The sequence below is a fragment of the Panulirus ornatus genome, chromosome 12 (assembly GCF_036320965.1).
Source record: "Panulirus ornatus isolate Po-2019 chromosome 12, ASM3632096v1, whole genome shotgun sequence".
NCBI classification, from domain to species: Eukaryota; Metazoa; Arthropoda; class Malacostraca; order Decapoda; family Palinuridae; genus Panulirus; species Panulirus ornatus.
In genome coordinates this window covers 31,203,152-31,216,322 of record NC_092235.1, presented here as the reverse complement: position 1 = coordinate 31,216,322, position 13,171 = coordinate 31,203,152, and the positions used below count along the sequence as shown (strand labels likewise).

Sequence of the window (13,171 nt, the reverse complement as noted above, 5' to 3'; positions counted from 1 at the left end):
AACGTCATTATCCTGGTGTTCTTATCATTTACTGCTGTCTTATATGGCTAGAAAACGTCATTATCCTTTTGTTCTTATCATTTACTGCTATCTTATATGGCTGGAAAACGTCATTATCCTGGTGTTTTTATCATTTACTGCTATCTTATATGGCTAGAAAACGTCATTATCCTGGTGTTCTTATCATTCACTGCTATCTTACATGGTTAGAAAACGTCACTATCCCGGTGCTCTTATCATTTAGTGCTATCTTATATGGCTAGAAAACGTTATTAATCTGATGTTCTTATCGATTATTGCTCTTATATAGCTAGAAAACGTCATTATCGTATTGTTCTTATCATTTACTGCTATCCTATATGGCTGGAAAACGTCATTATCCTGGTGTTCTTATCATTTACCGCTATCCTATATGGCTGGAAAACGTCATTATTCTGGTGTTCTTATCATTTACTGCTATCCTATATGGCTGGAAAACGTCATTATTCTGGTGTTCTTATCATTTACCGCTATCCTATATGGCTAGAAAACGTCATTATTCTGGTGTTCTTATCATTAACCGCTATCCTATATGGCTGGAAAACGTCATTATCCTGGTGTTCTTATCATTTACCGCTATCCTATATGGCTGGAAAACGTCATTATTCTGGTGTTCTTATCATTTACCGCTATCTTATATGGCTAGAAAACGTCATTATTCTGGTGTTCTTATCATTTACTGCTATCCTATATGGCTGGAAAACGTCATTATTCTGGTGTTCTTATCATTAACCGCTATCCTATATGGCTGGAAAACGTCATTATCCTGGTGTTCTTATCATTTACCGCTATCCTATATGGCTGGAAAACGTCATTATTCTGGTGTTCTTATCATTTACCGCTATCTTATATGGCTAGAAAACGTCATTATTCTGGTGTTCTTATCATTTACTGCTATCCTATATGGCTGGAAAACGTCATTATTCTGGTGTTCTTATCATTAACCGCTATCCTATATGGCTGGAAAACGTCATTATTCTGGTGTTCTTATCATTTACTGCTATCTTATATGCTTAGAAAACGTCATTATCCTGTTCTTATCATTTACCGCTATCCTATATGGCTGGAAAACGTCACTATTCTGGTGTTCTTATCATTTACTGCTATCTTATATGGCTAGAAAACGTCATTATTCTGGTGTTCTTATCATTTACCGCTATCCTATATGGCTGGAAAACGTCACTATTCTGGTGTTCTTATCATTTACTGCTGTCCTATATGGCTGGAAAACGTCATTATCCTGGTGTTCTTATCATTTACCGCTATCTTATATGGCTAGAAAACGTCATTATTCTGGTGTTCTTATCATTTACCGCTATCCTATATGTCTAGAAAACGTCATTATCCTGGTGTTCTTATCATTTACCGCTATCTTATATGGCTAGAAAACGTCATTATCCTGGTGTTCTTATCATTTACCGCTGTCATATATGGCTGGAAAACGTCATTATTCTGGTGTTCTTATCATTTACTGCTATCTTATATGGCTGGAAAACGTCATTATCCTGGTGTTCTTATCATTTACCGCTATCCTATATGGCTGGAAAACGTCATTATTCTGGTGTTCTTATCATTAACCGCTATCCTATATGGCTAGAAAACGTCATTATTCTGGTGTTCTTATCATTTACCGCTGTCATATATGGCTGGAAAACGTCATTATTCTGGTGTTCTCATTTACTGCTATCTTATGTGGCTAGAAAACGTCATTATCCTGGTGTTCTTATCATTTACTGCTATCCTATATGGCTAGAAAACGTCATTATTCTGGTGTTCTTATCATTTACCGCTATCCTATATGGCTGGAAAACGTCATTATTCTGGTGTTCTTATCATTTACCGCTATCTTATATGGCTAGAAAACGTCATTATTCTGGTGTTCTTATCATTTACTGCTATTTTGTATCTAGAAAACTTCATTATCCTGGTATTCTTATCGATTACGGCTATTTTATATCTAAAAAACGTCGTTATACTGGTGTTCTCATCTATTACCGCTATTTTGTATCTAGAAAACCTTATTATCCTGGTATTCTTATCGATCAACGCTATTTTATATCACTAGAAAACGTCATTATCCTGGTGTTCTTGGCGATTATCGCTCTTTTATATATTGGAGACATGTCCATATTCTGGCGTTCTTAACGGTTAGCGCTATCGTTTATTGCTAGGAAACATGCCATTAGTCTGCTGTTCTTTGCGATTATCTCTATCTTTTATGGCTAGAAGGCATGTCATTAGTCTGTTACTCTCGATTATCGCCATCTTTTATGGCTAGGAAACATGTTATTAGTCTGCTGGTCTGCGCGATTATCTCTATCTTTTATGTCTAGGAAACATGTCATTACCCTGTTGTTCTTAGCGGTCACCGCTATCTTATAAACTCGATCCTCACGTTTTTTTTTTTTTCTCTGTTTTGTATAGCATTTTACTGTTATCGTTATTGGGTAATTTAAGTTCTATATCAGGTATTTTTGTTATCTTTTTATTCTCATATGTTTTTATAATTAATAAAAAAAATAGGTTAAGTTGTACGTAGAATACGTATCACTGATTAGGAAACTGGGTTGTTGAGAAAATAAGTAATAACTAATTTGACTATGATTAGCTACAAGTTTAGTGGTTATATATCAAACACTGTTCTATATCACCTCACATGAACAATATGGAGAGGTTATACATCAGACATTGTTCTATATCACCTCACATGAACAATATGGAGAGGTTATATGTCAAACATTGTTCTATATCACCTCACATGAACAATATGGAGAGGTTATATATCAAACATTGTTCTATATCACCTCACATGAACAATATGGAGAGGTTATACATCAAACATTGTTCTATATCACCTCACATGAACAATATGGAGAGGTTATACATCAAACATTGTTCTATATCACCTCACGTGAACAATATGGAGAGGTTATATGTCAAACATTGTTCTATATCACCTCACATGAACAATATGGAGAGGTTATACATCAAACATTGTTCTATATCACCTCACATGAACAATATGGAGAGGTTATACATCAAACATTGTTCTATATCACCTCACATGAACAATATGGAGAAGTTATATGTCAAACATTGTTCTATATCACCTCACATGAACAATATGGAGAGGTTATATATCAAACATTGTTCTATATCACCTCACATGAACAATATGGAGAGGTTATGTCATACATTGTTCTATATCACCTCACATGAACAATATGGAGAGGTTATACATCAAACATTGTTCTATATCACCTCACATGAACAATATGGAGAGGTTATATATCAAACATTGTTCTATAACCTCACATGAACAATATGGAGAGGTTATATATCAAACATTGTTTTATATCACCTCACATGAACAATACGGAGAGGTTATATGTCAAACATTGTTCTATATCACCTCACATGAACAATATGGAGAGGTTATATGTCAAACATTGTTCTATATCACCTCACATGAACAATATGGAGAGGTTATATGTCAAACATTGTTCTATATCACCTCACATAAACAATATGGAGAGGTTATATATCAAACATTGTTCTATATCACCTCATGAACATATTGGAGAGTGTATATCTATCAAACATTGTTCTATATCATCCTGAACAACATGGAGAGGTTATATATCAAACATTGTTCTATATCACCTCACATGAACAATATGGAGAGGTTATATATCAAAAATTGCTCTATATCACCTCGCATGAACAATATGGAGAGTTTATACATCAAACATTGTTCTATATCACCTCACATGAACAATATGGAGAGGTTATATATCAAACATTGTTCTATATCACCTCACATGAACAATATGGAGAGGTTGTACATCAAACATTGTTCTATATCACCTCACATGAACAATATGAAGAGGTTATACATCGAACATTGTTCTGTATCACCTCACGTGAACAATATATGGAGAGGTTATACATCAAATATTGTTCTATATCACCTCACATGAACAATATGAAGAGGTTATACATCAAACATTGTTCTATATCACCTCACATGAGCAATATGGAGACGTTATACATCAGACATTGTTCTATATCACCTCACAAGAGCAATATGGAGACGTTATACATCAAACATTGTTCTATATCACCTCACATGAACAATATGGAGACGTTATACATCAGACATTGTTCTATATCACCTCACATGAGCAATATGGAGACGTTATACATCAAACATTGTTCTATATCACCTCACATGAACAAAATGGAGACGTTATACATGACATTGTTGTATATCACCTCACGTGAGCAATATGGAGACGTTATACATCAAACATTGTTCTATATCACCTCACATGAACAATATGGAGACGTTATACATCAGACTTTGTTCTATATCACCTCACATGAGCAATATGGAGACGTTATACATCAGACATTGTTCTATATCACCTCATGAACATATTGGAGAGTGTATATATAACAAACATTGTTCTATATCACCTCACATGAGCAATATGGAGAGGTTGTACATCAAACATTGTTCTATATCACCTCACATGAGCAATATGGAGATGTTATACATCAGACATTGTTCTATATCACCTCACATGAACAATATGGAGAGGTTGTACATCAAACATTGTTCTATATCACCTCACATGAACAATATGGAGACGTTATACATCAGTCATTGTTCTATATCACCTCACATGAGCAATATGGAGAGGTTATACATCAAACATTGTCCTATATCACCTCACATGAACAATATGGAGAGGTTATACATCAAACATTGTTCTATATCACCTCACGTGAACAATATGGAGAGGTTATATGTCAAACATTGTTCTATATCACCTCACATGAACAATATGGAGAGGTTATATATCAAACATTGTTCTATATCACCTCACATGAGCAATATGGAGAGGTTATATATCAAACATTGTTCTACATCACCTCACATGAGCAATATGGAGACGTTATACATCAGACATTGTTCTATATCACCTCATGAACATATTGGAGAGTGTATATATAACAAACATTGTTCTATATCACCTCACATGAGCAATATGGAGAGGTTGTACATCAAACATTGTTCTATATCACCTCACATGAGCAATATGGAGATGTTATACATCAGACATTGTTCTATATCACCTCACATGAACAATATGGAGAGGTTGTACATCAAACATTGTTCTATATCACCTCACATGAACAATATGGAGACGTTATACATCAGTCATTGTTCTATATCACCTCACATGAGCAATATGGAGAGGTTATACATCAAACATTGTTCTATATCACCTCACATGAACAATATGGAGAGGTTATACATCAAACATTGTTCTATATCACCTCACGTGAACAATATGGAGAGGTTATATGTCAAACATTGTTCTATATCACCTCACATGAACAATATGGAGAGGTTATATATCAAACATTGTTCTATATCACCTCACATGAGCAATATGGAGAGGTTATATATCAAACATTGTTCTATATCACCTCACATGAGCAATATGGAGAGGTTATACATCAAACATTGTTCTATATCACCTCACATGAACAATATGGAGAGGTTATATATCAAACATTGTTGTATATCACCTCACATGAACAATATAGAGAGGTTATACATCAAACATTGTTCTATATCACCTCACATGAACAATATGGAGAGGTTATACATCAAACATTGTTCTATATCACCTCACATGAACGATATGGAGAGGTTATACATCAAACATTGTTCTATATCACCTCACATGAGCAATATGGAGAGGTTATACATCAAACATTGTTCTATATCACCTCACATGAACAATATGGAGAGGTTATACATCAAACATTGTTCTATATCACCTCACGTGAACAATATGGAGAGGTTATATGTCAAACATTGTTCTATATCACCTCACATGAACAATATGGAGAGGTTATATATCAAACATTGTTCTATATCACCTCACATGAGCAATATGGAGAGGTTATATATCAAACATTGTTCTATATCACCTCTCATGAACAATATGGAGAGGTTATACATCAAACATTGTTCTATATCACCTCACATGAACAATATGGAGATGTTATACATCAGACATTGTTCTATATCACCTCACATGAACAATATGGAGAGGTTATATATCAAACATTGTTCTATATCACCTCACATGAACAATATGGAGAGGTTATATGTCAAACATTGTTCTATATCACCTCACATGAACAATATGGAGAAGTTATATGTCAAACATTGTTCTATATCACCTCACATGAACAATATGGAGAGGTTATATGTCAAACATTGTTCTATATCACCTCACATGAACAATATGGAGAGTTTATACATCAAACATTGTTCTATATCACCTCACATGAACAATATGGAGACGTTATACATGACATTGTTGTATATCACCTCACATGAGCAATATGGAGAGGTTATATATCAAACATTGTTCTATATCACCTCACATGAGCAATATGGAGAGGTTATACATCAAACATTGTTCTATATCACCTCACATGAACAATATGGAGAGGTTATATATATCAAACATTGTTGTATATCACCTCACATGAACAATATGGAGAGGTTATACATCAAACATTGTTCTATATCACCTCACATGAACAATATGGAGAGGTTATACATCAAACATTGTTCTATATCACCTCACATGAACAATATGGAGAGGTTATACATCAAACATTGTTCTATATCACCTCACATGAACAATATGGAGAGGTTATACATCAAACATTGTTCTATATCACCTCACGTGAACAATATGGAGAGGTTATATGTCAAACATTGTTCTATATCACCTCACATGAACAATATGGAGAGGTTATACATCAAACATTGTTCTATATCACCTCACATGAACAATATGGAGAGGTTATACATCAAACATTGTTCTATATCACCTCACATGAACAATATGGAGAGGTTATACATCAAACATTGTTCTATATCGCCTCACGTGAACAATATCAAGAGACACAATGTGTGTTGGTCATAACGTAAGGAACAGTGGAACGACCACGACAACCACCACAACAACAAAAGTGGAGAAGCTGTGTGTGTGTGTGTGTGTTGGTCATGACGTAAGGAACAGTGGAACGACGACGACAACCACCACCACAACAAGAGTGGAGAAGCTGTGTGTGTGTGTGTGTGTGTGTGTGTGTGTTGGTCATGACGTAAGGAACAGTGGAACGACGACGACAACCACCACCACAACAAGAGTGGAGAAGCTGTGTGTGTGTGTGTGTGTGTGTGTGTGTGTGTGTTGGTCATAACGTAAGGAACAGTGGAACGACGACGACAACCACCACCACAACAAGAGTGGAGAAGCTGTGTGTGTGTGTGTGTTGGTCATAACGTAAGGAACAGTGGAACGACGACGACAACCACCACCACAACAAGAGTGGAGAAGCTGTGTGTGTGTGTGTGTGTGTGTGTTGGTCATAACGTAAGGAACAGTGGAACGACGACGACAACCACCACAACAACAACAAAAGTGGAGAAGCTGTGTGTGTGTGTGTGTGTGTGTGTGTGTTGGTCATAACGTAAGGAACAGTGGAACGACGACGACAACCACCACAACAACAACAAAAGTGGAGAAGCTGTGTGTGTGTGTGTTGGAGAGAAGCCTAATAGAAAGTATTATGGAATGGTTTAAGTAGTGATAATAATCATCATGATAAAGTTACAAGATTTATTTCAACGTTTGAAGGAGATAAGTCAACTTGGTAAGTAATATTGATGATATTCTGCTTATGTATTGCTCATCCAACCTTCTGATTAGGTCATGATGATGATGATGATGATGTCTTCAAAATGGTAATTATATTGACTTTGATCTTGTCTTGTTCTGACCTTCATCACATCACATTACTATGATCATTAGGTCATGATGATGATGTCTTCAAAATGGTAATTATATTGACTTTGATCTCGTCTTGTTCTGACCTTCATCACATCACATTACTATGATCATTAGGTCATGATGATGATGATGATGTCTTCAAAATGGTAATTATATTGACTTTGATCTCGTCTTGTTCTGACCTTCATCACATCACATTACTATGATCATTAGGTCATGATGATGATGATGATGTCTTCAAAATGGTAATTATATTGACTTTGATCTCGTCTTGTTCTGACCTTCATCACATCACATTACTATGATCATTAGGTCATGATGATGATGATGATGTCTTCAAAATGGTAATTATATTGACTTTGATCTTGTCTTGTTCTGACCTTCATCACATCACATTACTATGATCATTAGGTCATCATGATGATGATGTCTTCAAAGTGGTAATTATATTGACTGATCTCGTCTTGTTCTGACCTTCATCACATCACATTACTATGATCATTAGGTCATGATGATGATGATGATGTCTTCAAAATGGTAATTATATTGACTTTGATCTTGTCTTATTCTGACCTTCATCACATCACATTACTATGATCATTAGGTCATGATGATGATGATGATGTCTTCAAAATGGTAATTATATTGACTTTGATCTCGTCTTGTTCTGACCTTCATCACATCACATTACTATGATCATTAGGTCATGATGATGATGATGATGATGTCTTCAAAGTGGTAATTATATTGACTTTGATCTCGTCTTGTTCTGACCTTCATCACATCACATTACTATGATCATTAGGTCATGATGATGATGTCTTCAAAATGGTAATTATATTGACTTTGATCTCGTCTTTTTCTGACCTTCATCACATCTTATTGCTATGATCATTAGGTCATGATGATGATGATGTCTTCAAAATGGTAATTATATTGACTTTGATCTCGTCTTGTTCTGACCTTCATCACATCACATTACTATGATCATTAGGTCATGATGATGATGTCTTCAAAATGGTAATTATATTGACTTTGATCTTGTCTTGTTCTGACCTTCATCACATCACATTGCTATGATCATTAGGTCATGATGATGATGATGATGTCTTCAAAGTGGTAATTGTATTGACTTTGATCTCGTCTTGTTCTGACCTTCATCACATCACATTACTATGATCATTAGGTCATGATGATGATGATGATGTCTTCAAAATGGTAATTATATTGACTTTGATCTCGTCTTGTTCTGACCTTAATCACATCACATTACTATGATCATTAGGTCATCATGATGATGATGTCTTCAAAATGGTAATTATATTGACTTTGATCTCGTCTTGTTCTGACCTTCATCACATCACATTACTATGATCATTAGGTCATGATGATGATGATGATGTCTTCAAAGTGGTAATTATATTGACTTTGATCTCGTCTTGTTCTGACCTTCATCACATCACATTACTATGATCATTAGGTCATGATGATGATGATGATGATGATGTCTTCAAAGTGGTAATTATATTGACTTTGATCTCGTCTTGTTCTGACCTTCATCACATCACATTACTATGATCATTAGGTCATGATGATGATGATGATGTCTTCAAAGTGGTAATTATATTGACTTTGATCTCGTCTTGTTCTGACCTTCATCACATCACATTACTATGATCATTAGGTGATGATGATGATGTCTTCAAAATGGTAATTATATTGACTTTGATCTCGTCTTGTTCTGACCTTCATCACATCACATTACTATGATCATTAGGTCATGATGATGATGATGATGTCTTCAAAGTGGTAATTATATTGACTGTGATCTCGTCTTGTTCTGACCTTCATCACATCACATTACTATGATCATTAGGTCATGATGATGATGATGATGTCTTCAAAATGGTAATTATGTTGACTTTGATCTCGTCTTTTTCTGACCTTCATCTCATCACATTACTATGATCATTAGGTCATGATGATGATGATGATGATGTCTTCAAAATGGTAATTATATTGACTTTGATCTTGTCTTATTCTGACCTTCATCATATCACATTACTATGATCATTAGGTCATGATGATGGTGATGATGTCTTCAAAGTGGTAATTATATTGACTGTGATCTTGTCTTGTTCTGACCTTCATCACATCACATTACTATGATCATTATGTCATGATGATGATGATGATGTCTTCAAAATGGTAATTATATTGACTTTGATCTCGTCTTGTTCTGACCTTCATCACATCACATTACTATGATCATTAGGTCATGATGATGATGATGATGTCTTCAAAATGGTAATTATATTGACTTCGATCTCGTCTTGTTCTGACCTTCATCACATCACATTGCTATGATCATTAGATCATGATGATGATGATGATGTCTTCAAAATGGTAATTATATTGACTTTGATCTCGTCTTGTTCTCACCTTCATCACATCACATTACTATGATCATTAGGTCATGATGATGATGGTGTCTTCAAAATGGTAATTATATTGACTTTGATCTCGTCTTTTTCTGACCTTCATCACATCACATTACTATGATCATTAGGTCATGATGATGATGATGATGTCTTCAAAATGGTAATTGTATTGACTTTGATCTCATCTTTTTCTGACCTTCATCACATCACATTACTATGATCATTATGTCATGATGATGATGATGATGTCTTCAAAATGGTAATTATATTGACTTTGATCTCGTCTTTTTTTGACCTTAATCACATCACATTACTATGATCATTAGGTCATGATGATGATGATGTCTTTAAAATGGTAATTATATTGACTTTGATCTCGTCTTTTTATGACCTTCATCACATCACATTACTATGATCATTAGGTCATCATGATGATGTCTTCAAAATGGTAATTATATTGACTTTGATCTCGTCTTTTTCTGACCTGCATCACATCACATTACTATGATCATTAGGTCATGATGATGATGATGATGTCTTCAAAGTGGTAATTATATTGACTTTGATCTAGTCTTGTTCTGACTTTCATGACATCACATTACTATGATCATTAGGTCATGATGATGATGATGATGTCTTCAAAATGGTAATTATATTGACTTTGATCTCGTCTTTTTCTGACCTTCATCACATCACATTACATTACTATGATCATTAGGTCATCATGATGATGTCTTCAAAATGGTAATTATATTGACTTTGCTCTCATCTTTTTCTGACCTTCATCACATCACATTACTATGATCATTAGGTCATCATGATGATGATGATGTCTTCAAAATGGTAATTATATTGACTTTGATCTCGTCTTGTTCTGACCTTCATCACATCACATTACTATGATCATTAGGTCATCATGATGATGATGTCTTCAAAATGGTAATTATATTGACTTTGATCTCGTCTTTTTCTGACCTTCATCACATCACATTACTATGATCATTAGGTCATCATGATGATGATGTCTTCAAAGTGGTAATTATATTGACTTTGATCTTGTCTTTTTCTGACCTTCATCACATCACATTACTATGATGATTCCCCCCAGCTGCTGACTCCAACCTTCCTACATTATCCTGGGATGATAAATACAAGGTTCAATATCTTCCAAGATAATTATTTGCTCTGTAAATGAAAATTGTGTATAACACATCAGAAACCATCAGAAAACATAATTTCTTCTCTCAAACACTTAGATGTCAGAAACTAGTTCTACATTATTAATTTGGATAAGTTTGTGGAGAAATAGATTGATGTGTAAAAGCCGACTGGTTCATACTACCAATACATGACTTACAATGATGAAGGCAGATCAAAATGTGTACTTGTGATTATAATGAATAGTAGGCAGGGCTATGAAGGTCTCTTAAAATATTCGGATGAGATTAAATGTATAGTGATTTATAGAACGCGCTTAGTTATCAGTAGAGCTGATAAAAACCTGACATATCATCCTGCAGGAAGTAGCACAAATCATTATTTTAATGTCCATCAGAATTTTGCTCTTAATATCCCCTGATTATGCATACACTAGACCTACTGACATAAGATTATGGTCACTGAAAGAAATTAGCAGCAATGTAGGAGAAGTTTATGTTCATATTAAGGTTATTACCTATGTTATATTATTATGTGCTTTAACATTGCTTAATCTTCAAATGATTCATATATCCTGTTCTCTGTTGTGCTTTAACTGCCTAATCTTCATATGACTCATACATTCTGTTCTCTGTTGTGCTTTAACATTGCGTAATCTTTATATGACTCATACACCCTGTTCTCTGTTGTGCTTTAACTGCCTAATCTTCGTATGACATACTTCCTGTTCTCCATTTTGCTTTAACATTGCCTAATCTTTATATGACTCATACGTCCTGTTCTCTGTGGTGCTTTAACTGCCTAATCTTCGTATGACATACTTCCTGTTCTCAATTGTGCTTTAACATTGCCTAATCTTTATATGACTCATACATCCTGTTCTCTATTGTGCTTTAACATTACCTAATCTTTATATGACTCATACGTCCTGTTCTCTGTTGTACTTTAACTGCCTAATCTTCATATGACTTATACTTCCTGTTCTCTATTGTGCTTTAACATTGCCTAATCTTTATATGACTCACACGTCCTGTTTTCTGTTGTGCTTTACCTAATCTTCATATGACTCATACTTCCTGTTCTCTATTGTGCTTTAACATTGCCTAATCGTCATATGACTCATACGTCCTGTTCTCTATTGTAATGGCAACACTAACACATGACCAGCCTAATGTAACAAGTGACCAGACCTGACCTAATATACCTAAAGTGACCTGACCTGACCAAACATAACATAATCATCCAAATGCAACCACAGTGACCTAACCTGACCTAACATGACAAAACCTGCCCAACTTAATATAACTAAAGTAACCTGACCTAATTTAATCTAACCTGACCAACTTTTTGTAGCTAAAGTGACCTGACCTGACCTAACCTAACCTATCCTCATCTAACCTTGCCTAACTTGCCATGACCAGTCTAAGTTAACTAAAGTGACCTGACCTCATCTAACATGATATCCTAACTTAACATAACCTGACCAATGTAATGTAACTTAAGGGACCTAATCTAACCTGACCAACCTTATGTAACTTAAGTGACCTGACCTGACAACCAAATATAATTTGATTTAACCTCACTTGACTGACCAAATGTAGCTAAAGTGACCTAACCAAACCTGATCTGACCAACCTACTT

The 13,171-nt window shown here is 34.8% G+C and overlaps 1 protein-coding gene across 2 annotated transcripts in view; it reads left to right on the top strand.

The window, feature by feature from the left end:
• The first annotated feature begins 7,471 nt into the window (after positions 1-7,471).
• The window catches only part of Tango6 (transport and golgi organization 6), a 180,905-nt gene continuing 175,205 nt past the window's right edge, over positions 7,472-13,171 (top strand). Inside the window, exon 1 of one of the 2 annotated variants that reach the window (XM_071667770.1) lies at positions 7,472-7,794. In XM_071667770.1, the coding sequence (XP_071523871.1) occupies positions 7,743-7,794 (52 nt within the window). In that variant the 5' untranslated portion in view covers positions 7,472-7,742. The remainder of the gene's footprint in view (positions 7,795-13,171) is intronic. The other variant, XM_071667771.1, reaches the window with a different exon arrangement.